Below are 25,444 nucleotides of genomic sequence, written 5' to 3' on the forward strand. Positions count from 1 at the left end.
CCCGTCAGACCCTCCCAAGACACCCAGAGACCCAACCCTCAGACCCTCAAATGCTCCTCTAAGACCCTCAGACCCTCCCCTCAGACCCTTCTCTCAGACCCACAGACCCTCCTCTGAGACCCTCCCCTCAGACACGCAGACCCTCCTCTCAGACACACAGACCCTCCCCTCAAACACATAGACCCTCCCCTCAGACGCACAGACCTTCCTCTTAGACACACAGACATTCCTCTCAGACCCACAGACCCTCCTCTTAGACCCTCCGACCTTCCTCACAGACCCTCAGACCCTCCCCTCTGACATTCCCCTCAGACCTATAGACCCTCCTCTGAGACCCTCCCCTCAGACACACAGACCCTCCTGTCAGACACACAGACCCTCCTCTCAGATACATAGACCCTCCCCCCAAACACACAGACCCTCCCCTCAGATGCACAGACCCTCCTCTCAGACACACAGACCCTCCGACCCTCTCCACAGGCCCTCAGACTCTCCCCTCTGACCTTCCCCTCAGACTCTCAGACCCTCCTCCCGGATCCCCAAACCATCTCCTCAGACCCTCAGACCCTCCCCTTAGACCGACAGACCCTTCCCTCAGACCCTCTTCTTAGACCCACAGATCCTTTCCTCAGACCCACAGACCCTCCCCTCAGACCCTCCTTTCAGACCAAGAGACCTTCAAAAGGGACCCACAGACCCTCCCCTTCTCTCAGACCCACAGATACTCCCAACAGACCCACAGACGCTCCCCTCAGAATCTTCCCTCAGACTCACAGACCTTCCGCTCAGAGCCACAGACCCTCCACTCAGACCCTCCCCTCACACCCTCAGACTTTCCCCTCAGACCCTGAGATGCTCCTCTCAGACCCTCCCAAGAGACCCACAGATCTTCCCCTCAGACCCTCAGATGCTCCTATAAGTCCCTCAGACCCTCCCGTCAGACCCTCCTCTTAGACCCACAGACCCTCCTCTGAGGCTCTCCCCTAAGACCCTCCCCTCAGACCTAGAGACCCTCCCCTTGGCACTCAGATGCTCCTCAAACCCACAGATCCTCCTCTCAGACCCACAGTCCCTCCCCTCAGACCCACAGACCCTCCTCTCACACCCTCAGACCCTCTTCTGAGACCCACAGACTCTCCTCTCAGACCCAGAGACCCTGCCCTCAGACTCACATAGCATCCCCTCAGACCCTCAACTCAGACCAACAGACCCTCCCCTCAGACCCTCTTCTCAGACCCTCCTGTCAGACACAGAGACCCTCTGACTCTTTCCTCAGACCCTCTGACCCTCCCCTCAGACCCTCAGGCCATCTTCTCAGACCTTCAGACCCTCCCCTCAGACCTTCAGACCCTCTAGTCATACCCTCAGACCCTTCCTTCAGACCCACAGATTCTCCCCCTAAACCCATGGACTATCTCCTCAGACCCTCAGACCCTCCTCTCAGACCCGCCGACCCTTCCCTCAGACCCAGAGATCCTCCTCTGACTCTCCTCTCATACCCTCAGACTCTCCCCTCATACTCTCTTCTCAGACCCAAACACCCTCCTCTCTGACCCTCAGACTCTTCTCAGACTGTCACACCCTCCCCTCAGACCCCCCACTGAGATATAAAGACCCATCAGACCCTCAGAACACCCCTGAGATACACAGACACTCCCCTCAGAACCTGAGACCCTCCCCTCAGACCCTCAGAACCTCTTCTCAGACCCTGAGCCCCTCCCCTCAGACCCTCTTCTCAGACTCTCAGACCCTCCCTGCAGACCCAGAGACCCTCCCCTCTGACCCTTTCCTTAGATCCTCAGACTCTCCTCTCAGACCCTCCCTCATATCCTCAGACTTTCCCCTCAGAACCTCAACCCTCCTCTCAGACCCAAACACCTTCCTGTCTGACCCTCAGACTCTCAAGACCCTCAGACCCTCCCCTCAGACCCTCAGACGCCCCCCCAAGATACACAGACCCTCCCATCAGACCCTCAGAACCCCCCGAGATACACACACCCTCCCCTCAGACCCTCCCCTCATACCATCAGAACCTCTTCTCAGACCATGAGACCTTCTCCTCAGGCCTTCAGACCCTTCCCTCAGACCCAGAAACCCTCCCCTCAGACCCTGAGAACCTCTTCTCAGAGGATGAGACCCCTCCCTCAGGCCTTCAGACCCTCGCTTCAGACCCAGAGACCCTCCTGTCAGACCCGCAGACCCTATTCTCAGACCCTCAGACCCTCCCCTCAGACCCTCTACTCATATCCTCAGACTCTCCCTTCCGACCCACAGATTCTCCCCTCAAACCACGGACCCTCCCCTTAGACCCTCCCCTCAGACCCCCAGACCCACCCCATAGACCCACACACCCTCCCCTCAAACCCACAGACCCTCCCCTCAGACCCTCTTCTCAGACCCTCGGAGCCTCCGCTCACACCCTCAGACTCTCCCCTCAGACCCTCAATCTTCCTCTCAGACCCAAAGACCTTCCCTCTCAGACTCTCTTCTCAGACCCTCAGACCCCCTTTCCTGAGGTCTCTCAGACCCTCAGACCCTGAGACCCTTCCCTCAGACCCTCCCAAGAGACCCACAGACCCTCCCCTCAGATGCTCCCCTCAGACCCTCGGACGCTCCTCTCAGACCCACAGACCTTCCCCTCAGACACACAGACCCTCCCCTCAGACCCAGAGACCCTCCTCTCGGACCCTCCAACCCTTCCCTCAGATCCTCAGACCCTCTTCTCAGACCCTCAATCTGTCCTCTTAGACCCTCCTCTCAGACGCACAGACCCTCTGACCCTCCCCTCAGACCCTCAGACCCTCAGACCCTCCCCTCAGACCCACAGACCGTCGCCTCATACTTTCCCCTCAGACCCTCATACTCTTACGTGGGCAGAGCTTCTGCCAGTGTAGATCACGGTGCCGTCTTCCCGCACAGCACTGCTGTCATCCTGGTCTTCCGAGGGCGTCTTTCTGTCCGTGTGGGTTTCCGGCAGGGTCCTCACCCCTTCCGGTGCGCGCTGCTCAGCCCTTCGCGGCTCAGGCCTGACTGAAAGTACCCGTGGTCCCTGAGCCTCGTGTGCGCTTGTCAGCAGAGCCTGTTTTGTTCTCAGTCTGTCTGGTCTGAGCTGGCGTGGACATTTCCTCTCTATGTGCATCGCAGAGACCTGCAGGGCCCTGGCGCTCAGAGGCCAGCGTCAGGTTCTAGGTCTGGGGCCGGGGCGGGCGACAGCGGGGATCCGAGCCACAGCCACAGCCCTGCCTGATGTAGGTAATTCACCCTTTTAATAATCAGAAGATTGAAAGAAGGAAAAGGTGCAGGCCAGAGGGAACCCGAATTCCCTGTTGAGTGCGACTTTCTTTTTTTTTTTTTTTTTTTTGAGACGGAGTCTCGCTCTGTCGCCCAGGCTGGAGGGCAGTGGCGCAATCTCGGCTCACTGCAAGCTCCGCCTCCCGGGTTCACGCCATTCTCCTGCCTCAGCCTCCCCAGTAGCTGGGACTACAGGCGCCCGCTACCACGCCCGGCTAATTTTTTGTATTTTTAGTAGAGACGGGGCTTTCACCGTGTTAGCCACGATGGTCTCGATCTTCTGACCTCGTGATCCACCCGCCTCGGCCTCCCAAAGTGCTGGGATTACAGGCGTGAGCCACCGCGCCTGGCCGCGACTTTCTTTCTTTTTGAGGTCTGGTTTCTGGTCAGTGTCCTGAGGGCATCATGCCATGCCGGGCCCTTCTGAATTGCCTGGGCCCAGCCTGGTGTTGCCACGGTCCCCACCCCACTCTGCAGCCCTCTCTGATCCTGACCCAGTTTTCTTGCCCACCCCTGAGGCCCAAACACTGTGATTTGAGCTCAGACAAGGTGAGTCTCAGGTGTTGAGTGAGAATGTTTCTTTTAAACATTGGTTTGATAATTTTCTATAAAAGGCTGAACTCTGAATTGTTTCTTTTTCAGCCTGTACCAAAATGTCAAGTGGTCTCCTCGGGCCGTGCCTATCACCCGCCTGTGTCTCCCTGTGAAATATGGTCTGGTTCCATCATGGATTTATTTTCCCGCCTCCCAGTAGGACAGATCTCAGCTCTTTAGGCCAACAACCCCTGACAGCAACTCAGGCACCTCCTGCCCTCACCCTTGGAGCCCTGTCTACTGATGGCTCACCTGGAGCCTGGCTTGGGGTGACCTCTGTGCCAGGGTGTGCGGTCATTTCCCTGGATTCTTGTTAGAGTCCTCATCTGCCCAAGGAGATGATGACCCTGAGCTACTAAGAACAGGCTTCCTTCATGTCAGGACACAGAGACAAACATGCGCACCATGTAAGGGAAGGGAAGATGCTAAAGAGAAATTGGTGAACAAATGCCGCGGCCAGGCAGGCAGCGTGAATGAGCTGAGTGTGGCATCAGAAGGGTGGGAACTTGGTGCCGCTCAGCCTTGGCAGGCAGCTGCTAAGTAGTAATGCACAAACACTGGCCAGATCGTCTGATTTTTAAAAAGAAGCCAGAAATATGGACTTCTGTATAAAATTTTGTGATTTTTAAATGTTGGCAATATTCTTTGCTTTTTTTCTTTTTAATCCTGGGTAGGGTAAACCACCAGTTTCCAACTTCTGTACTAAAACATGTTCTCTAGATTTTTTATTTATTTATTTATTTTGAGACGAGTCTCGCTCTGTCGCCCAGGCTAGAGTGCAGTGTCGCGATCTCGGCTCACTGCAAGCTCCGCCTCCCGGGTTCACGCCATTCTCCTGCCTCAGCCTCATGAGTAGCTGGGACTACAGGCACCCACCAAGACACCCGGCTAATTTTTTGTGTTTTTAGTAGAGACGGGGTCTCACCGTGTTAGCCAGGATGGTCTCGATCTCCTGACCTCATGATGCCCGCCTCGGCCTCCCAAAGTGCTGGGATTACAGGCCTGAGCCACTGTGCCCGGCCCCATGTTCTCTAGATTTTTAAAACTAAGATTTTGTTTTATATATTTATATGGAAATACAGAAAAGTGCCAGAAAAAGTGCCTATAATTTTCACTATTAACAAAATTATATAAAGTAAGAAGTAAAAGTAGCTCTAAGATCCCCTTCACTTCTCCGGTTTGCTGACGTGTGATAGAGGAGGGGCCACACAGGCGAAAGTCAACATGTGGAGGTCAGGTGAGCCCTGGAAGTTGGCAGGATTTGGAAGGACTGACAATGAGAAGAGCCTGCCCTCAGGTAGGAAGACAGGGTTGATTCTTATCTTCGTTTCAGTGGCAGCTGCACTCTTGCAGGCATGGTCCAGTTCTGTCTCTTGGTTTATGTGTCCACTGAACATAACAAATCCTAGTGTAACCACAGCCCTACCCAAGAACATGATGAGACACAGCTCCCTAAGTTTCCCCCCGAAAGTAACCAAAGAACTACTCTGACTTTGACACTTGTTACCCTTTCTAGCTTGTCTCTTTTCATATATATATATTTTTTTTTTATATATATAATGCATACATGAGTTTTGTCTTTTTGTTTTTAAACTTTATAAGAAGGATATGATATTATATGTGGGCGTTAGGGACATTTTACTTCATTCATTCTCACTTGTTATCCTATTGTGGGAATACTCCTCACTTTATCTGGTGTCCTATAGTTGAACATTGAGCTGCCTTCCACTTTTTTGTTAGCGTAAACATTGATGCTGAGCATGATCCCTTGGACAGGTCCTGAATGTGAAACTGTTGGGTAGCAGGGTGTGCAAATATTCAACCTAATAGGATTGTGCCAAATTATTTTCAAAAGTGGCTGTATCAGCTCACACTCCTACTGGCCATGTGTAAGAGATGTAATTGGCCCACAGCCTTTCCAGTATTTGCTATTGTCAGACTTCTTAAAGTTTGCCTGTCATATGGGCATAAAATGATTTCTGACTGTGGTCTTGATCTGTATCTCCCTAATAATTAATGAGACCAAGAATCTTTGCATGTGTATATATATTGGCCCATCGACAACACTGACTCTTCTGAGCCATGAACAGCATATACCTTTATGTATTTAGTTCTTCTGTCTTTCAGTTGTATTTTATAGTATTGTGTTGTACACATTTTTCATTAGAGTTGTTCCTTGTATTTCATATTTTGTTCTATTGTTAAATCGGATATTGGTTTGATTTCTTTTGGATTGGTTTCTTACTTTTCATTGCTATATTGTATATGTATAGAAAGGTGCAAATATCACAAGTTTACAGTTTGATGAATTTTCACTGGGCTCCCCTATTTAACCTAGACCCAGATCAATGAAACACAGCTTCCCCAGCACCCCAAGACCCCCTGTGTTCTCTTCCATTTATTTCCACTCCTACTCCCACCTTCCAACCAGCAGCCTCTGTCCCAACTAGATTCATTTTACTTGTTTGGTACTTTATAATCATGGATCCACACAAAATGTAGTCTTCTGTGTCTTGATACTCTTGCTCAAAACAGTATTTATGAGGAACTTTACCCCATTACTGCCTGTAGTTGTGGACAGTTTATTCCATTGTGTGACTCTATCAGAATTTGTCCTGTTGTCAGGGAGCATTGGGACAGGTCCCATTACACACAGTGATGCCTATAGACACTCTAGAATATGTCTTTTGATAGACAAATGCATTGATTTCTCTTGGATATATTCCTGGGAGTGGAATTGCTGGACCATGGAGTAGTTGTATGTTTGACTTCATTAGGGAATGTAAGTCAGTTTTTCAAAAGAATTTTAACATTTAACACTCCCACCACCAATATATGACAGTTCCACTTGTGTCACGTTCTTTGTCAACACTTGATGTTGTCAATCCCTTACCTTTTAGCCATTCAGATGGGTACGAAATGGTATTTGCCTATGCTTTTAATTTGCATTTTCTGATTACTAAAGAGGCTGAGAACATTTTCACATGTTTCTTGGCCATTTGGATTTCTTCTTTACTATAGCTCAAGTCTTTTTGACAATCTTATAACTGAGTTATTTTTCTTTTATTTATTAACTTGTAGTTGTTCTTAATTGTTATGGATATTTCTTTGTTAGATATTAGTGTTGTAAATATTTCCCTAGTCTACGAATATTTTTTAAACTTGCTTTTGATGAGCAAGAGTTTTAAATCTTGAAAAAGTCCAAGTTATACATTTATTCTTTTATACTTGGTGCTATTTTTGCTCTATTTAAAAAATTCTTGCCTATCCCAAGGTCCTATTTTCTTCAAAATATCTAATTTTAGCTTTCATAAAGCTAAAATTAATGTAATGTCATACAGTTTAATTTGGGGGTTTGGTGTGAAGTAGAGATCAAAGTTCATTTTTTTTTCCATATGAGATCCAGCTGATCCAGCACCATTTATTGAAAAGACTTTTCCCGTTAATGGTATTGATGCCTTTGTTGAAAATAAAGTAAATATAATATGTGAGTCTATTTTGGGATTTTCTATTCTGTGTCATTGGTCTCTTTAGCTATATTTATTTATCCGTATGCCATCACTACACTCTCTTAATGTGGCATTGAAATCTGGTAGTACAAATCCTTCAACATTATTGTTCTTCAAGATTGTCTTGGAATTACTAGGTCTGTTGGTATTCTATATAAAATTTCAAGTTGGGTTGTCACTGGAAAATCCCAAACTACTTGTTGATTAAACAACACACTTGTAGATAAGACATGGCCTGAGTAGAAATTTCAAGAGAAATTTAAAAATCTTTCATTGACCTAAATGAAAATGAAAATGCAACTTATCAAAATTTGTGGGGTGCAGCAAAAGCAGTGCTTAAAGGAGAACTTATGGCATTGACTGCTTATATTAGAAAAGAAGAAATATCTAAAATCAATGGTCTAAGCCTCCACATTAGTGCACTAGAAAAATATGAGCAAATTAAATTCAATGTAAGCAGAAGAAAAGAAATAATAAGAATTAGAGCAGAAACCAATGAAATGAAAACAGGAAAACAATAGCGAAAAGCAATAAAACTGAAAGATAGTTTTTTGAAAAGATTAATAAAATCCATAAACTTCTAGCCAGGCTAAGGAAAAAACAGAGAAGACAGAAATTGCTAATACCCAAAATGAAAGAGGGGCCATTAGACCTCATATAGAACTCATGGACATTAAAGGGGTAATAAAGGCATACGACGAACAACTCTGTGCCTGCAAATTTGGTATCCTAGATGAAATGGACCAGTTCCTTGGAAGACACAATCTGCCAAAACTCACACAAAAATAGACAATTTGAATAGACCTAAATCTATTAAAGAAATTGAATCAATAATGAATAACAGAAAGCACCAGGCTCAGATAGGTTCAGTGGTAAATTTTACTAAACATTTAAGGAATAAATTATACCACTTCTCTACAATCTTTTCCAGAAGATAAAAGCGGAGGAATATGTTTTAATTTATTCTGTGAGGCCAGCATTAACATAATACCAAAACTAGACAAAGACATTACAAGAAAAGAAACTACAGACTCGTCTCTCTTATGAACATAAATGCAACAGTCTTCAATAAAATACTAGCAAATCAGACTGGGTGTGGTGGCTCGAGCCTGTAATCCCAGCATTTTGGGAGGCCGAGACGGGTGGATCACCTGAGGTCAGGAGTTTGAGACCAGCCTGGCCAATGTGGTGAAACCCTATTTCTACTAAAAATACAAAAATTAGCCAGGCATGGTGGTGGGCGCCTGTAATCCCAGCTACTGGGGAGAGTGAGGCAGGAAAATCACTTGAACCGGGAGGCAGATGTTGCAGTGAGCCAAGATTGCACCATTGCACTCTAGCCTGGGAGACAAGAGTGAAACACTGTCTCAAAAACAAAACAAAACAAACAAACAAAAATACAACAAAAAAAAAAACCTAGCAAATCAAATCCAGCAATGTATAAAAATAATTATACACCATGAACAAGTGGAATTTAGAACCATGACCAAGTGGTATCTATCCAGGTCTGCAAGATTGGTTCAACATTTAAAAATCAATTAGTGCTATCACATTACATTAGGAGAAAAATCACATGATCATATCAATAGATGTAGAAAAAGCACCTGACAAAATCCAACAATTATTTACGATTAAAAAAAAAAAAACTCAGTAAACTAAGAATAGAGGGGAACTTCTTCACTTGATAAAGATATCTACAGCAAACCTACAGCTAACATCATACATCATATTTAGAAACTAGATCTTTCCTGCTGAGATCAGGATCAAGGCAAGGATGTTCCTTCTCACCAATCCTTTTCAACATTGTACTAGAAGTTCTAGCAAGCGCAAGAAGACAATAAAATGAAATAAAATGTATACAGATTGGGAAGGAGAAAACAAAGCTTTCTTAGTTACCAGACTGCCTGGTTGTGTATGTAAAAACTCCAAAAGAATTGTCAAAAACTCCTGAAACTAATAAGCAATTATAGCAAGATTGTAGGATATAACAAAAATAAATTGCGTTTCTATATGCCAGTAAAAAACAAGTGGAACTTCAAATTTAAAACACACTACTATCTACAGTAATACTAAAAAAGAATGAAGTACTTAGGTTTAAATCTAACAAAATACATACAACATCTATATGAGGAAAAACACAAAACTCTGGTGAAAGAACTCGAAGAAAAGCTAAATAAATGAGAGACATCCATGTTCATGGATAGAAAGACTTAATATTGTCAGAATGTCAGTTCTTCCCAACTTCATCTCTAGTATAGATTGAATGCAATCAATCTATAAACTCAACAGTAAGAAAATGAACAATTTGATTAAGAAATGGGCAACTGGGGCTGGGCGCGGTGGCTCACGCCTATAATCCCAGCACTTTGGGAGGCCAAGGTGGGTGGATCACAAGGTCAAGAGATTGAGACCATCCTGGCCAACATGGTGAAACCCCATCTCTACTAAAAATACAAAAATTAGCTGGGTGTGGTGGCGCATGCCTGTAGTCCCAGCTACTTGGGAGGCTGAGGCAGGAGAATCGCTTGAATCCGAGAGGTGGAGGTTGCAGTAAGCCAAGATCCTGCCACTGCACTCCAGCCTGGTGACAGAGTGAGACTCCATCTCAAAAAAAAAAAAAAAAAAAAGAAAGAAAGAAATGGGCAAACTGGCACGGTGGCTCATGCCTGTAATCTCAGCACTTTGGGAGGCCGAGGCAGGCAGATCACCTGAGGTTGGAAGTTTGAGACCAGCCTGGACTGGTAAAACTCCATCTCTACTGAAAATTCAAAAATTAGCTGGGTGTGGTGGCGTGCACCTATGCTCGGGAGGCTGAGGCAGGAGAATCACTTGGACCTAGGAGGCAGAGTTTGCAGTGAGCTGAGATTGTGCCACTGCACTCCAGCCTGGGCAACAGAGCAAGACTCCATCTTGAAAAAAAAAAAAAGAAAGAAATGGGCAAAATACCTGAACAGACACCTCACCAAAGAAGCTATACAGATGGCAAAGATGATGAGCATAAGAAAAGATGCTTCATATCATATGTCATCAGGGAAGTACTAATTAAAACAGCAATGAGATACCACCACACACCTATTAGACTGGCAAACAACCAAATTGCTGACACCACCAAATGCTGGTAATGATGTGAATCAGCAGGATCTGTCATGCATTGCCGGTGAGAATACAAAATAGTATAACCACTTTGGAAGACAGTTTGGAGTTTCTGACAAAACTAACAGCTGGGCACGGTGGCTCACGCCTGTAATCCCAGCACTTTGGGAGGCCAAGGCAGGCGGATCACCTGAGGTCAGGAGTTTGAGACCAGCCTGACCCACATGGAGAAACCCCGTCTCTACTAAAATACAAAAAACTTAGCCAGGCATGGTGGTGCATGCCTGTAATCCCAGCTACTTGGGAGGCTGCGGTCGGAGAATTGCATGAACCCAGGAGGCAGAGGTTGTGGTGAGCCAAGATCGTGCCATTGCATTCCAGCCCGGGCAATGAGTGAAACTCTGTCTCAAAAAATAAAAAATTAAAAAATAAACAAAACTAAACATACACTTACCATGTGATCCAGCAGTTGTGCTCCTTGGTATTTACCAAAATGAGTCAAAAACTTATGTCCACACAAAGTTCTACACATGGGTGTTTATAGCAGTTTTATTTATAATCGCCAAAAGTTGGAAGCAACCAAGATGTCCTTCAATAAGTGAGTGGATAAACAAACTGTGATACATCCAGATAATGGAATATTATTCAGTACTAAAAAGAAATGAGCTATAGGGCTATGAAAACACATGGAGAAACTTTAAGTGCATATTACTAAGTAAAAGAAGCCAATCTGCTGGGGGCAGTGGCTCATGTCTGTAATCCTAGCACTTTGGGAGGCCAAGGTAGGTGGATCACCTGAGGTCAGGAGTTTGAGACCAGCCTGGCCAACACGGCGAAACCCTGTCTCTACTAAAAATACAAAAATTAGCCAACGTGGTGGCACGCACCTGAAATTGCAGCTATTTGGGAGGCTGAGACAGGAGGCTCACTTGAATCCAGGAGATGGAGGTTGCAGTCAGCTGAGATTGCACTGCTGCACTCCAGCCTGGGTGACAGAGCGAGACTCTCAAAAAAAAAAGCCAATCTAAAAAGGCTACAACTGTATGATTCCAACTCCATGACATTCTAGAAAAGGCAAAACAATGGAGACAGTTAAAAGATCAGTGGTTGCCAGGAATTAGAAGGGAGGGAGGGATAAAATGACAGAGCACAGAAGATTTTTAGGGCAGTGCAATTATTTTCCGTGGTACTATAATTGTGGATACATGTCATTATACATTTGTCCAAACCATAGAATGTACAACACCAAGAATGAACTCTAATGTAAACTATGAACTATGGATGATAATGATGTGTCAGTGTGGGTTAATTGATTGTAACAAATGCACCACTCTGGAAGGATGTTGAGGAGTCTGTGGGTAGGGAGAAAGAAAGAAGGTATATAAGGACTCTCTGTACTTTCTGCTCAGTTTTGCTGTGAACTTAATAATGCTCTTAGTAAAGTCCGGTTATTAAAAAATTAGTTGTCAACTTCTACCGAAAAAAAAAAAAAAGCTGAGATTCTGATTGGGATTGCATTGAACCCATAGGTTAGTTTGGGGAGAAGGGCTATCTTAACACTATTGCGTCTTCTAATCAACGAATATGTTGTATCTCCAATATTTTTGGTCTACTTTAGATTTGTAAAGCAATATTTTGTATTTTTTCAAAATAACTTTTACACATCTAAATTAATTCCTAATTAGTTGCTGTTTTTCATGCCATCATAAGTATTCTTAAATGACATGAAAATATTTTTAGGCCAGGCGTGGTGGCTCACGCTTGTAATCCCAGCACTTTGGGAGGCCGAGGCGGGCGGATCACGAGGTCAGGAGATCGAGACCATGGTGAAACCCCTCTCTCTAAAAATACAAAAAAATAGGGGCGTGTGGGGGCGCCTGTAGTCCCAGCTACTCGGAGAGGCTGAGGCAGGAGAATGGTGAACCTGGAGGCAGAGCTTGCAGTGAGCCGAGATTGCGCCACTGCACTCCAGCCTGGGCAACAGAGCGAGACTCCGTCTCAAAAAAAAAAAAAAAAAAAAAGAAAATATTTTTAAAATATATTATCCAATAGTTTGCTGGTATATAGAAATGTAAGTAATGTTATTTTGCATTGAACTTGTATTTAGAGAGTCTTGTAACTTTACTGATTAACTTTAATTGAGTCCTTGGTGCTCCAGATCTGCAATCATCATCTGAGGATAAAAAGAATTTTACCTCTTCCTATTCAATATTTGTGCCTTTTTATTTCTTTTTCTTGTCTTGTTGCACTCGTTAGGACTTTCTGTTTCATTTGAATAGAAATGGGATTTTCTCTTAATTATATTGCAAATTTCAAAACACAGAGAGATTGAACAAATAGTAAAATACACAACATACATTAAGCAGTTTTTAAAAATCATTTTGCCGTATTCGTTCTCTCTCCTCCCCTTCTCTTGCTCTCTCCCATATGAAAGTACATACACAAAAACACACACTTTTGTCTGAACCACTTAAAAACAGTCAAAATAATGACACTTAGTATCTAAATTCATCATTGTGCTTTTTCTAAGAATAAAAATAATCTCCCAAACTACCAAAATGCCATTATCACATTTAGCAAAATAATAATTTTTTCCTTCTTTTACCTAATATTTGGAATATGTAAGGTCTTTCCCCATTGTCCTCAAAATGTCCTTTATAGCTCTTTTAGAAATAGTTTTGAGATATAATTTACATACCATGCAATTCACCCAGTTACAGTACATGATGGTATCTTTGTATATTATTAATTTTTAAAATTAAATTAATAATTTAAAAATTCAGAACCAGTTCACTGTTCTGAACTGGGGTATATTAATAATTTTTTAAAACTATGGTATATATATGTGTGTGTGTATGTATATCTTGCCATTTTAACCATTTCAAGTGTAAAATTCAGTGGTATTAATTACATTCACAGTGTTACTAATTATTTCCAACATTTTTCATCACCCCTAACAGTGCTTTGTAATCATTGAGGAGTAACCACCTACCCACAGTCACTGGTAACTGCTAATTTACTTTTTGTCTCTAAGAATTTACCTATTCTGGATATTTCATATAAGTGGAATCACACCGCATTTGTCCTTTTGTGTCTGGCTTACTTTACTTAGCATAATGTTTTAATGGTTCACCCATGTTATAGCATATATCAGAATTTCATTCCCTTATATGGCTGAATAATAATCCATTACTTGTACATGCTATGTTTTGTTTATCCATTTGTCTGTTGATGGGCACTTAGGGTCTTTCCATCTTTTGACTATTGTGATTAATGCTGCAGCAAACATTGGCATACCATGTCAAACATACATGCTTGTGTGTGTATATGTGTATATATAGTTGTTCCTTAGTATCCATGAAGGATTGGTCCCAGGATCCTCTGTGATACCAAAATCCATGGATGCTAAAGTCCCTTTTTTAAAATGGCATAGTATTTGCATATAACCTAAACACACCCTCCTGTGTATTTTAAATCATCTGTAGATCACTTATAATACATAATGTAATATAAATGCTATAAAATAGTTATTAGACTGTATTTAGGGAATAATGACAAGAAAAAAAAGTCTGTACATGTTCAGTACAGATGCAACCTTTGTAGGTCTAAATAAATTTTTAATACAAGGTTGGTTGAATCCATGGATGTGGAATCCACAGATACAAAGGGCCGACTGCATATTGTTCTATTAATGTGATGTGTTACATTGATTATCTTATGTTGAACCATCTTTGCATTTGTGGAATCTCACTTAGTCATTGTGTGTAATATGATGAAAGATACGAGTCTACAAATCCAAGAAGTTCCATGAACTTCAGGTAGAATAAACTCAAAGAAACCCACACCAAGATACATAATCAAACTCAAAAGACAAAGAGAATTTTGAAAGCAGCAGGTGATTTGTCACTTATAATGGATTTTCAGTAAGATTAATAGCCAATTTCTCATTAGAAATCATGGAAGCCCAATGCCTCGTGGAATGATACATTTAAAGTGAAGGGGGAAAAAAAAACACTGCAAAAAAAGCCAAACCCTGCCAATCTGTAAATTCTACAGCTGGAAAAACTACCCTTCAAAAATGAGGGAAATATTAAGACATTCTCCAGAAAAACAAAAGCTGAGGAGTTCATTACCACTAGACCTGCCCTGCAGGAAATGCTAAAGGAGAGGTCCTTCAAGGTTGAAATGGAAGGACACCAGACAGTAACTAGGTGAAGAAATAAAGATCTTTGGTAAATACATGGTAAGTACATGGGCAAGTAGAAAAGCCGTTATTATTATATTTTTGGTTTATAACTCCACTCTTTTATTTCCTACATGATTTAAAAGACAAATACATAAAAATAATTTTAAATCTATGTTACTGGGCAGAAAATGTATAAAGATGTAAATGGATTAAACTCCTCAGTCAAAAGTTATAGACTGGCAAAATAAATTAAAAAACGCATTTTATATGCTGTCCACAAAAGACTCACTTTAGATCTAAGGACATTCATAGGTTGAAAGTGAAAGGATAAAACAAGATATTCATGCAACTAGTAACCAAAAGAGAGGAAAAGTGGCTATACTAAGATCAGCATAGATTTTGAGTCAAAAACTGTCATGAGTAACAAAGAAGGATATATATAAAAGGGACAACTTTTGAAAAGGTCAATTCACCAAGAAGATACAACAATCATAAATATATATGTACTAAATATCAGAGCTTCTAAATATACAAAGCAAACATTGACAGAATTTAAGGGAGAAATAGACAACTCTATAATAATAGTAGGAGACTTCAGTGCCCAACTATAGATGTTGAATAGAACAAACAGACAGGAGATCAATAAAAAAATAAAGGACTTGAACAACACTATAGAGCACCTGGACCTAACAGGCATACATAGAACATGCCACTAACAAATGGCAGGATACAATTTTTTCTCAAGTGCACCTGGAACATTCTCCAGAGTACAGTCCCTGGAGACATTTCCTATACCTTATGAGATAGCAGTGCATTAAATAAGAAGTCTTACTTGGAGTTTATTTATTGCCATGCTTCCTAGTTACTCATCAACCCAGTAAGCAGGTCAATCCATTGAAGAATTTTTTAAGCAAGAAGCAGCATGACCTAATTTATTTATTTCTCTCTCTCTCCCTCCTACCCTCCCTCCCTCCCTTCCCTCCCTCCTTCCTTCTTTCCTTCCTTCCTTCCTCTCTCTCTTTCTTTCTTTCCTCCCTCCCTTTCTTCCCTCCTTCCTTCTTTCCTTCCTTCCTTCCTCTCTCTCTTTCTTTCTTTCCTCCCTCCCTTTCTTCCTTCCAAGTCCCACTGTGTCACCCAGGCTAGAGTGCGGTGGTGTGATCACTGGTCTCAAACAATCCTCTGCCTCAGCCTTCCAAGTACCTGGGATTACAAGTATGTGCCACCACATTTGGCTAATTTTTTTTTTTGAGACGCAGTCTCACTCTGTTGCCCAGGCTGGAGTGCAGTGGCACGATCTTGGCTCACTGCAAGCTCTGCCTCCCGTGTTCATGCCATTCCCCTGCTTCAGCCTCCCCAGTAGCTGGGACTACCCAGAGTTGTGTCTGGCACTTAGCCCACCACCACGCCTGGCTAATTTTTTTTTGTATTTTTAGTAGAGATGGGGTTTCACCATGTTAGCCAGGATGGTCTACATCTCCTGACCTTGTGATCCACCTGCCTCAACCTCCCAAAGTGCTGGAATTACAGGCATGAGCCACCATGACTGGCCCATGCTTAGTTAATTTTTTAAAAATTTTTGGTAGAGACAAAGTCTTGCTACATTGCCCAGCCTGGTCTCAGACTCTTGGCCTCAAGCAATCTTCTTGCCTTGGCCTTCCAAAGTCCTGGGATTACAGGCGTGAGCCACCATGCCCGGCCTAATCTCCAATTTTAAAATATCACTCTGCTGAATAGATAGCAGATTAGATTATACAAGATTGGATGAAGGGAGTGATTTTTATAGTCCTCAATGGAGAGGATGCTATCTTGGCCAGGGTAGTAGCAGAGGAGATGGAAAAACAGAGGAATTAAAGATATGTCAAGTTGGTAAGTGGTTGGAGTGAGGGCAAATGAAGTATTTGGCTTCTAGGTTTCTGTATGAACGACTGGGTGGATGTCTTAGTCTGTTTGGGCTGCTTATAAACAACTGAAATTTAAGTCTCATGAGGGTCTTGCTTGCTGGTTCATAGACAGCCATCTTTCTGCAGCATCCTCATGTACTGGAAGGGGCACAATGGTTCTTCTTGAGCCTCTTTTATCAGGGTTGCGCATTGCGGGCTGTTGCCCTCCAGGCAGCTCCTTGTGTTTAGAAAATGCACCTAAACACGGTGGGAGGCAGGTGCCCCCTCCCACCATTGAAGATGCACTATTACTTTGCTGCCATCCAGAGTGGGAAAGCTAGGGGCTGGAGGACGCACAGCCCTTGGAAAGCTCCCAGGCAGGATGTGAGTCTGGAGCACAGGGCTCTGATGAGATCTGGCGCAGACTCATTCTAGCATCTGTTCAGTGTCCTGGTTCTGTCTGGACCGGCTGCTTGGTTCCTGCTTGCATTGCTTTTTTTTTTTTAATCCTTTTGAAAGGGAGTCTTGCTCTGTCACCCAGGCTGGAGTGCAGTGGTGCGATCTAGGCTCACTGCAACCTCCACCTCCCAGGTTCAAACAATTCTCTTGCCTTAACCTCTGAATAGCTGGGATTACAGGTGCCCACCACCAGGCCCAGCTAATTTTTTTTGTATTTTTAGTAGTGACGGAGTTTCACCATGTTGGCCAGCTGGTCTCAAAAAGAGACCTTGTCTCCCAAAGTGCTGAGATTACAGGCGTGAGCCACCGCACCCGGCCTGCTGCGTTGTTTCTGAGCTAGCACCTTGATTAGCACTGATCCTGCAGTGGCCTGCTTTTAGCTCATGCTGGCCATGGTTTGTTTGCACCAGGACCCTTGGTTCTTCGTCTTCTATCTGATGTCCTATCTCAGATGTCTTTCTCCAATCGATCCTCCTCACCTCTCTGAAACATGAGTCTCTCTTGATCAATCAGAAGAAACTGCCAATTGTCTCCCAATATCTGTTCTCCACGTTATTCTTTTGTAGATCTTTAAATGCTTAGGCAGTCATATGGCCCAGGGTAATGACTCTATTTCCAGCATCTTATAGGTCAATGTGGCCATGAGCTAAGTTCTGGATAATGGGACAAAGTGCTAAGAGCATTTTCCAAAACTGATCTGTTTCTGTCTGTGTGTGCGCACACACACACACACTCAGACACACCTGTGTACTCAGCTGGTCATAGTCTCTCTCAATTGTCACCTTTTCCATGAAGGGTTGCCAACTGTGTGCAGGGAGAAATCATTGTTTTGTGCTTCCATACCCCCCTTCCCAATCGTGAATATGAGCGTGTCCCACCAGGTCACATCCATTATAATTGCAGGTGCATCTGTCTCTCCAGTTTGACTCTGGGCAGTCTCTTATTAATCTGCGTAATATCAGCACCCAGAGTTGTGTCTGGCACTTAGTAGGAGCTCAGAAATGCTTGCGGAGGGAGGAATGCAAGGAAGGCAAGGGTTTCGAAACTGTGGTTTTGTCTTCTTATTAACAAACTATATTTATCCACTTATTTCTCAGTTAAAGGAACTTGCACATCACGGAGGCTAAGACCATTTATCCATAGTGATGTGATGCCCCATCATCTCAGCATTAGTGTCCAGCGGATGCTAAGATCCTTCTGTGAATCCATAAGAGGAGTGGGCAGGCAGCAGAAAAATGCCCAAAGGCACTCAGTTGCATGTGAGGCCACATTTCTCAAACAAAATTATTCTGTAGGCTCCTGGTGCTGGCTTCACCTTGGGCTGATGACAAATGGGTGCTGTGGGGAAAGGAGATGATGCCAGAACATAGATCTTTCAACCTGAAATCATGGGACTCCACAGAACATCACCTGACATCATCTTAGCCAGAGCGAAGCAAGCCGCAGGGCAGGCACACTTCAGGAGAATCGTGGAGTCCATCGCCAAGATGCCAAGGGGTCTCTCATTGCAAAAGCCAGAGAAGATTCCAGATCAAAGCAAGGGAATGTGTCTAAAGAGTAGGCAAAATTGGTCGATTGGGGTAAATTCGACTTTTATAAATTTGGTGATGATCCTCTAGAATTTGTCAGCTCCAAGGGGTGATTTTGAAAGAACTGTGGTTTCAGACTATAAATGAATGCGATAGTCTTTAAGACAGAAATAATATTATAGCATGCTAATGTGGCAGGATCACAACTGACCTTCCTTCCAAGAGGGAGAACTTGAGATTTGACCGGGAATTTTAAAAAGGAGCAATAATGCAGTAGGAGAGAGACAAAAATGTCTTTGTGTCTGGGGGTGGTGGGGGGACTTAGGAGTGCTGATCTGCGCGAGCAAAGGAGAGCCACACGGGACAGACCTGGAGGTTGGGAAAGCACACAGATTTTCCTGTGTTTTATGATACACTCAAATACGCAGAGCAAAGTTTTCTAGAGATGCCTTTATTGACATTTTACCAAAGATCAAGAAAATGCCATTTACGCATATCCAGGAATATTATTTTTTAACTTTCCCAATAAATTCCATGAGTCCCTGCCTCCTGCTTGTCCTCCCACCGAAGGCCTCTTGTCATGGTGATGGAAGAAGGCAGAACATAGGAGATGGTTGGAGAAAAGACCAATGTCATCGAGGAGGGAAACAAAAGACAATCTGGATATGTAATTAGCAGATTTAGAATTAAAACAGGATTAGAAAATTCTCTTTCTCTGAAAGAGAGGACAGTTTAATGGGGGTGTGGAATTGGTGGGGAGAGTTTGTACCATGCCTGGAGACTCTGGAGCAGACACACACACAGCTTTTTGGAGATGAAGACTTTTCCTGGGAAGGACACGTTCACTTCTAGTAAAACACAGCACAGGCCATTTCCATGTAATATTTGGGACGGTAGCTGAATCTGGTGCCCACATGCACAAAACAAGACAGTATCTGGCCCGAACCATAGGGCTGAACCCAGCCTCTGGCATGTGGTGCAAGTCAACACCTGAATGAGTGCATCATTCAAAGAACTTTGTCTCCTAAACAGCCCAGGCTCCAGAGATACAGGGAGGCCAAAGGCTTAGATAAATTCTGAGGGTTATGGGCTTATTTAGGAAGTTTGCATTTCAGCAACCCAGTCGAGAGACTGCAAGGCAAGGCGGTGGCTAAAAATACTTGGATCATCAACCAAAATTTTAGAGGGAATTCTGTTAACATTTGTTAAGAGAAATGAGGGCTTTCTGTGGAACATGTGGCTATGGAGAGGAAAAAGGGAGTAACTTTCTGCCCTTTTCCGAAGCCACACAGAGCCCTGAGAGCATTCATTGCTGCAGCGCCTCATGCGCGTTGGGAGTATCTCAGTACAGTGATTTTTGTGCAGAAATTTCTTTGAATAATATTAGTTATCAACCATATAAACATTGTTGAATTATCAGAATCCTGAATTTGTGGGGAAGACATTTAAGACCCCAATCCTGGACCGTACGTGTGTATCCTCCTAACTGGAGCCCCCAGGTCTCAGGGAGAAGTCCCCAGAGGCCAGGAGGGTGTCACTGTTGCCATCAGGGCTCAAATACTGAAATTTAGGAACACATAAAGAATTCCTGTGAAACAGAAGGAACGGACCTAGGAAGATAGGGCCATTTGAGGAACATCAGTGTTCTCTAAGTATCTATTTGTGTGAACCAGCTCGCAGAAAGTGAGAGTTTCTGATAGTCTTTGAAGAAGAAACGGGTGCTAATTTATAAGCAGTTTAAGCCAGGTGACCAGAGCTTTAGGGGGTGTGGCCTTGCCTGAGGGGCAGGAGTGGCCAAAATCAGCATAAAACGTGCAAAGTGGGCTGTCAAGTAATAATACACCGCACAGGCAGAGAGGCCTTTGGTCAGCTCCTCAAGTCCTCTGTAGACCTTCCTTAACCTCGGCATGCACCATCCTCTGCCGCCTGCTGTGGCCCTGAACTTCGGACTCTTCTCTGGCCTAGCCCGCCCTTGGCTAGGGTGCTCGGGCCTGGCCCTAGCGGAGGGGCCCTCCAGGGTGGATTAAGTCTCCAAGACTCGGGGACCACCAGGCTCACCTTGCAGTGAAACTGTTTCTGGAGTTTTCCTGTCCCTGCTTTCCCTCCCGAGTCCCGGGCCAGGCTGCCTCCAGCGGGCACCAAGGACGCCCAGAATTGTTGGGAATCTGGGCGGAGGCCCGTCTTGGGTTTGGAGGCCACCAGCTCCAGCAGAGGCAGTGGCCTCTGTGCCACGCACGCAACACACCTGCTCTCCTCCATGTGTCCACATACACACGTCTATGCACACACCTGCTCTCCATACATGCACAGCCCCACACACAGTCGGCCCTTTATGTACACACACACTCGTGCACACAAGCGGCCCCTTCTCCTCCGTGCATACAGGCGCGCACACAGCTGGCTCTCCTCTGTGCGCACACACACTCAAGCACACACCCGGCCCCGCTCTTCCAAGTGCACACACACCTGCACACACTAGTCCCTGCTCCCCCCCACACACTCGTGCACACAGCCGGCACTCTCTGCTCCCTGCACACACTAGTCCCTGCTCCCCCCCACACACTCGTGCACACAGCCGGCACTCTCTGCTCCCTGCACACACTCACACATCCTGACATACTCGGCCCCCTACCTGCTGCCCCATGCGCACACACACCAGCGCACACACCAGTCCCCGCTCCCTCACATGCACACACACTAGTGCACACACTAGTCCCTGCTCCCCCACGTGCACACACACTCTTGCACACAGCCGGCCCCACTCCCCCACGTGCACACACCAGCCCCCGCTCCCCTACATGCACACACACTCGTGCAAATAGCCGGCCTCGCTCCCCCATGTGCACACACACTCTTGCACACAGCCGGCCACCTCTCTCTCCGGACACACACCGTCACAGGCGCGCACAGACGCAGCCCCTTGGCCTCCGAGCGCACGCCGCGCGCGCGCACTGCCCGTCCTGGCGCAGGCCCCGGCTCCATCTCCGCACGCGCACGCGCACACACGGACACGCGCGCACAGCCCCTCCCCGCTCTCCCAGGGCGCGCAGCACTGGCGGGAGGAGCGGGAGACCGAGGAGCAGCAGAGGAGGAGGAGGAGGGCGCCGAAGGCGCGAAAAGGCGCGCAGGCGCGCTGCGCGGAGCGGGCCCGCCGCCGCCCACGTCACCGCGCCGCGCGCACGTCACGCCGGCCCGACGCTCGGCCAGGGTGAGCCCCGCGTCCCGGCGCCGCTCGGCCCAGGGCAGGGACCCCGCCACGGCCGGGACCGCCCGGCCCGGCCCCCGCCCGCGCCTCCCCGCGCCGCCCCGCGCCCCGCACCGCGCCCTCTCCGCGTCCCCGCCCGCGCGGCCGGACCGGGCAGCCAGGTGCGGGCGGGCAGGGGATGCCGCGGGAGCCGCGGGTGGGGGCCGGGGGTGCGGGCGGGACCCCCGGCCACCCCATTCCGTGCCCCGGCCGCGTGTAGGCGCCGCGCGGCCCCGACCCGCGGCCTCCTGCGCCCTGCGCGCTCCTGTGCCTCGGGGACCCCGCGCGCTCGGCGCTGGTGGGGGCTCCCCAGGTGACCGCGGGGCGGGGGTCCCGGGCCCGGCCCTCCTGGCCGACAGCAGCGCCCGCGCCCCGCGCTGGAGGTGGGGCCGGGGCCGGGGCTGGGGCCAGGGTCTGCCGGAGCGCGCAGGGCGGGGGAGGGGAGGCCGCCCCACGGCGGCCCGCGGGGACCCGGTTCCGGCGCGCGCGGGAGGCGCCTCGTGCGGAGGCGGCCCGAGGCCTAGTGACAGGCGCGCGGCGCGGACCCCGGAAGCCCACCTGTCAGAGTTACCGGTCAGCCGGGCGGGCGCCGCCGGGGTCTGGGGTGGACGCCGCGAGCCTGCACGTTGCGCCGGGACCCCGGGGCTGCGCCCAGGTGGGTGGTGGGGCCCCCCCTGCAGCGGCGGGAGGGAGGCGCTGCGCCCTGGCTGCCGGGGCTCGGCCCCACCCTCGGCCGCTGGGCGGGCCGTCGGGGACCTGGGGGTCGTGGTGGTGACCCTGCGGGCCCGCGGGCCACTTTTCCGCAGGGGGCATTTCCGTCTGGCGAGGCGACTAAAATCCTGAGTGTGGGAGTCGGTTTGGCCAGCTCCGCTCTCAGGATGGAGGGTGCCTTTGGGAAGGAAGGTCCACGTTTCCTTTGAGATGTGTTATTTTTTAAACTTTTTTCATTCTTACTTATTTCTTGTTTTTCCTTACTTTTGTTTTTACCAGAAAAATCATTTTTCTTCTCTGGGAAGGCGAACATTTGTAGCATTGATTTCCCGGATCTGGTAACATGGCAAAAGATGTAAGTATGTTTGCTTCATGCTGCACACGAATGTTTGCCTCGCACTAAATTCTTTGTAGTTCTCTCTGCCTTTATTTCAGAATGACAACACATAAGCTACAGTAGTGTTTACTTTCAGACTTTTAAAGCGTCTGAAGCGGGATGAAGGTGAAAGATGGAAGGATCTGATCTCTGATGCTGCGCTCACCACCCGCAAATTGTGGCCTTGGATACCACACTGTGCAGTTGGGTGGTGATGGGGTGGTGCCTTCTGACTTTTTCCTTATCTTTACCGACTGTGTTAATTGATAATTTTAAATAAACGCCTTAATTAAATTGAGGTGGAGGGTGTTGCAGCACCGCAGCGAATCCTGCATTTCTTGTGGGGGCTTCCACATGAGACGCTGGACGGGGGCCAGGCTCAGGGCTCAGGCTGTAGCCACCTGCTGGCACCTGTCTTCCTACAGAGGAAGTTAATTCCACTTGGGTGGACTAAGAGCTAAGCACTTGTTTTGGCCACTTTTTTTTCTCAGAAGGATGAGATTTCGTGATTTGTGAAATCTGGTAAAAAATGCTACTTAGCCTGCTTTGTAGTTGTCATGAAACTATAGAATATTTTGAAAAATTTTTAAACTTGTGTGGGGAAAGAGGCTTTTAAGGCCAGAAATTTAGTCTATTTTATTGGTGTGCAGTTCTTTAGGGTGCACCGTGCTTGGTAATGTCAGTCACTGAAACACCAGCTGGATTCTTTAGTGTTTCCCACCGCTCATCGCTCCGTAACTGAGTGAAAGGGGCTGTTGATGTGTTTACCTACTTACTGCAGAGTTGGAAACAGGCGGCATATGCTGCCTCTGCCTGAGGTACATCTGTAGCGAAAATGCATCCAGAGTGTGGAGCCCTCTCCATTAGCACAGAGGTTTCAGTGGTACCTGCGAGGCCTTTTGGGGTGTCTGCCCTCCCTGACCTGCGACCAGGCATGTCAGACGTCATCCCTGCCTTCAAGCACTGGGGTCTGCTTTAGAGAGGGCGTATGAGCACCCAGGTGGACCCAGTGTGGGGTTTTTGAAGTCATATCTGGGTGTGCTGCAAGGCTACTTTTATCCTCTCCACCGTGCTTGTCCGTACCATGCCCTGACCTCGTGCGTGCATGCACTCAGAATGCCAGATGTGGGCATGTGCTCAGCGCGCAGCCATGTTCATTATGTCTCCTCACGGTGAGGAGCTGGGCCCAGGGCCTCGGTTAGAGCACGCTTCTGGTGTTGTGTGGTTTCCTGTGTGGTTTCCTCGATGGTTCTCAAACACGCTTTGATACATAATGGATAGTGTCTCCGGGGCCCTCTTTCATTCCCCCTTGATTTCATTGGCACTGTCTGTGAGCAGCATGCAGTGTGAGGCTGAGGGTAGGGGGCATACAGAAAGGTGGTCGGGCCCTGCAGGACCCTGAATGCTCCATCCAGTGTGGGCACCTGAGACGCAGCATTTGTCAGGGGCTGCATAGGCACAGGGGCTGGGGGTTCACCTTGCACTCAGGGATTGTGATCTGAGTTGGGGGTTGGCGCTGGGAGGAGAGTAGGATCCTACAGCTGGTGAGGCCTTCCCTGCTCAACGCCTGGGAGTGGCCAGGAGTGCTGGGTCTGGCTGGAAAGTGAGGTTGTGAACAAGTCAAGGAATTTGATGTTTTCGCTAGCTCTTTTTTTTTTTTTTTTTTGAGACAGAGTCACGCTCTGTCTCCCAAGCTGGAGTGCAGTGGCGCGATCTTGGCTCACTGCAACCTCTGCCTCCTGGGTTTAAGCAATCCTCCCGCCTCAGCCTCCCAAGAAGCTGGGATTACAGGCGTGTGCCAGCATGCCTGGCAAATTTTTTTGTATTTTTAGTAGAGATGGGGTTTCACCATGTTGGCCAGGCTGGTCTTGAGCTACTGACCTCAATAATCCACCCGCCTTACAGGTGTGAGCCACCGTGCCCGGCCTAGCTAACTCTTTTAAGTAGAGGTGTGACATTTGAGTTTTGAAAAGATGATGCTGGCGGCTTTTGCGGAAGGGAAGATCGATAACCAGTTAGGTGTTTTTTTTTGTTTTGTTTTGTTTTTTTGAGATGGAGTTTTGCTCTTGTTGCCCAGGCTAGAGTGCAATGGCATGATCTCGGCTCACTGTGACTTTGGCCTTCTGGGTTCAAGCAATTCTCCTCAGCCTCCCGAATAGCTGGGGTTACAGGCGCGCCACCACACCCAGCTAATTTTTTGTTAGTAGACATGGGGTTTCACCATGTTGGCCAGGCTTGTCTTGAACTCCTGACCTCAGGTGATCCACCTACCTCGGCCTCCCAAAGTACTGGGATTACAGGCATGAGCCACGGTGTCCAGCCCACCAGTTAGGTTTTCGAAAGCACTGGTACTGCAGTAAAACCACAGGTGTACGTCAAAAGCCCTTATGCTGGGGGAAAGCTGTGCCACTTGGGTTGAAGGAGGCAGGCCTCCAGCTTCTAGGAGCCCTGTAGAGGGCCATGAGGGGCCACAGGATGCAGGGAGCTGGAGCTAGGCCCTGGTAGTCAACATGGAGGAGGAGAAACAAGGCCACCCAGGACCTGAGGCTGGAAGGTTCTGGAGAGAACACAA

The 25,444-nt window shown here is 47.0% G+C and overlaps 1 protein-coding gene across 4 annotated transcripts in view; it reads left to right on the top strand.

The window, feature by feature from the left end:
- Window positions 1-21,588: 21,588 nt before the first annotated feature.
- The window catches only part of TFDP1 (transcription factor Dp-1), a 59,724-nt gene continuing 55,868 nt past the window's right edge, over window positions 21,589-25,444 (top strand). For 2 of the 4 annotated variants that reach the window (XM_030813740.1, XM_030813743.1), the window contains exons 1-2: window positions 21,692-21,907; window positions 22,776-22,851. In XM_030813740.1, coding sequence (XP_030669600.1) covers window positions 22,840-22,851 — 12 coding nt within the window. In that variant the 5' untranslated portion in view covers window positions 21,692-21,907; window positions 22,776-22,839. Of the gene's footprint in view, window positions 21,908-22,183; window positions 22,441-22,775; window positions 22,852-25,444 lie in introns of those variants that run through there. The other 2 variants (XM_030813741.1, XM_030813742.1) reach the window with 2 other exon arrangements.

Source organism: Nomascus leucogenys, chromosome 5 (assembly GCF_006542625.1).
Source record: "Nomascus leucogenys isolate Asia chromosome 5, Asia_NLE_v1, whole genome shotgun sequence".
Taxonomy (NCBI): domain Eukaryota; kingdom Metazoa; phylum Chordata; class Mammalia; order Primates; family Hylobatidae; genus Nomascus; species Nomascus leucogenys.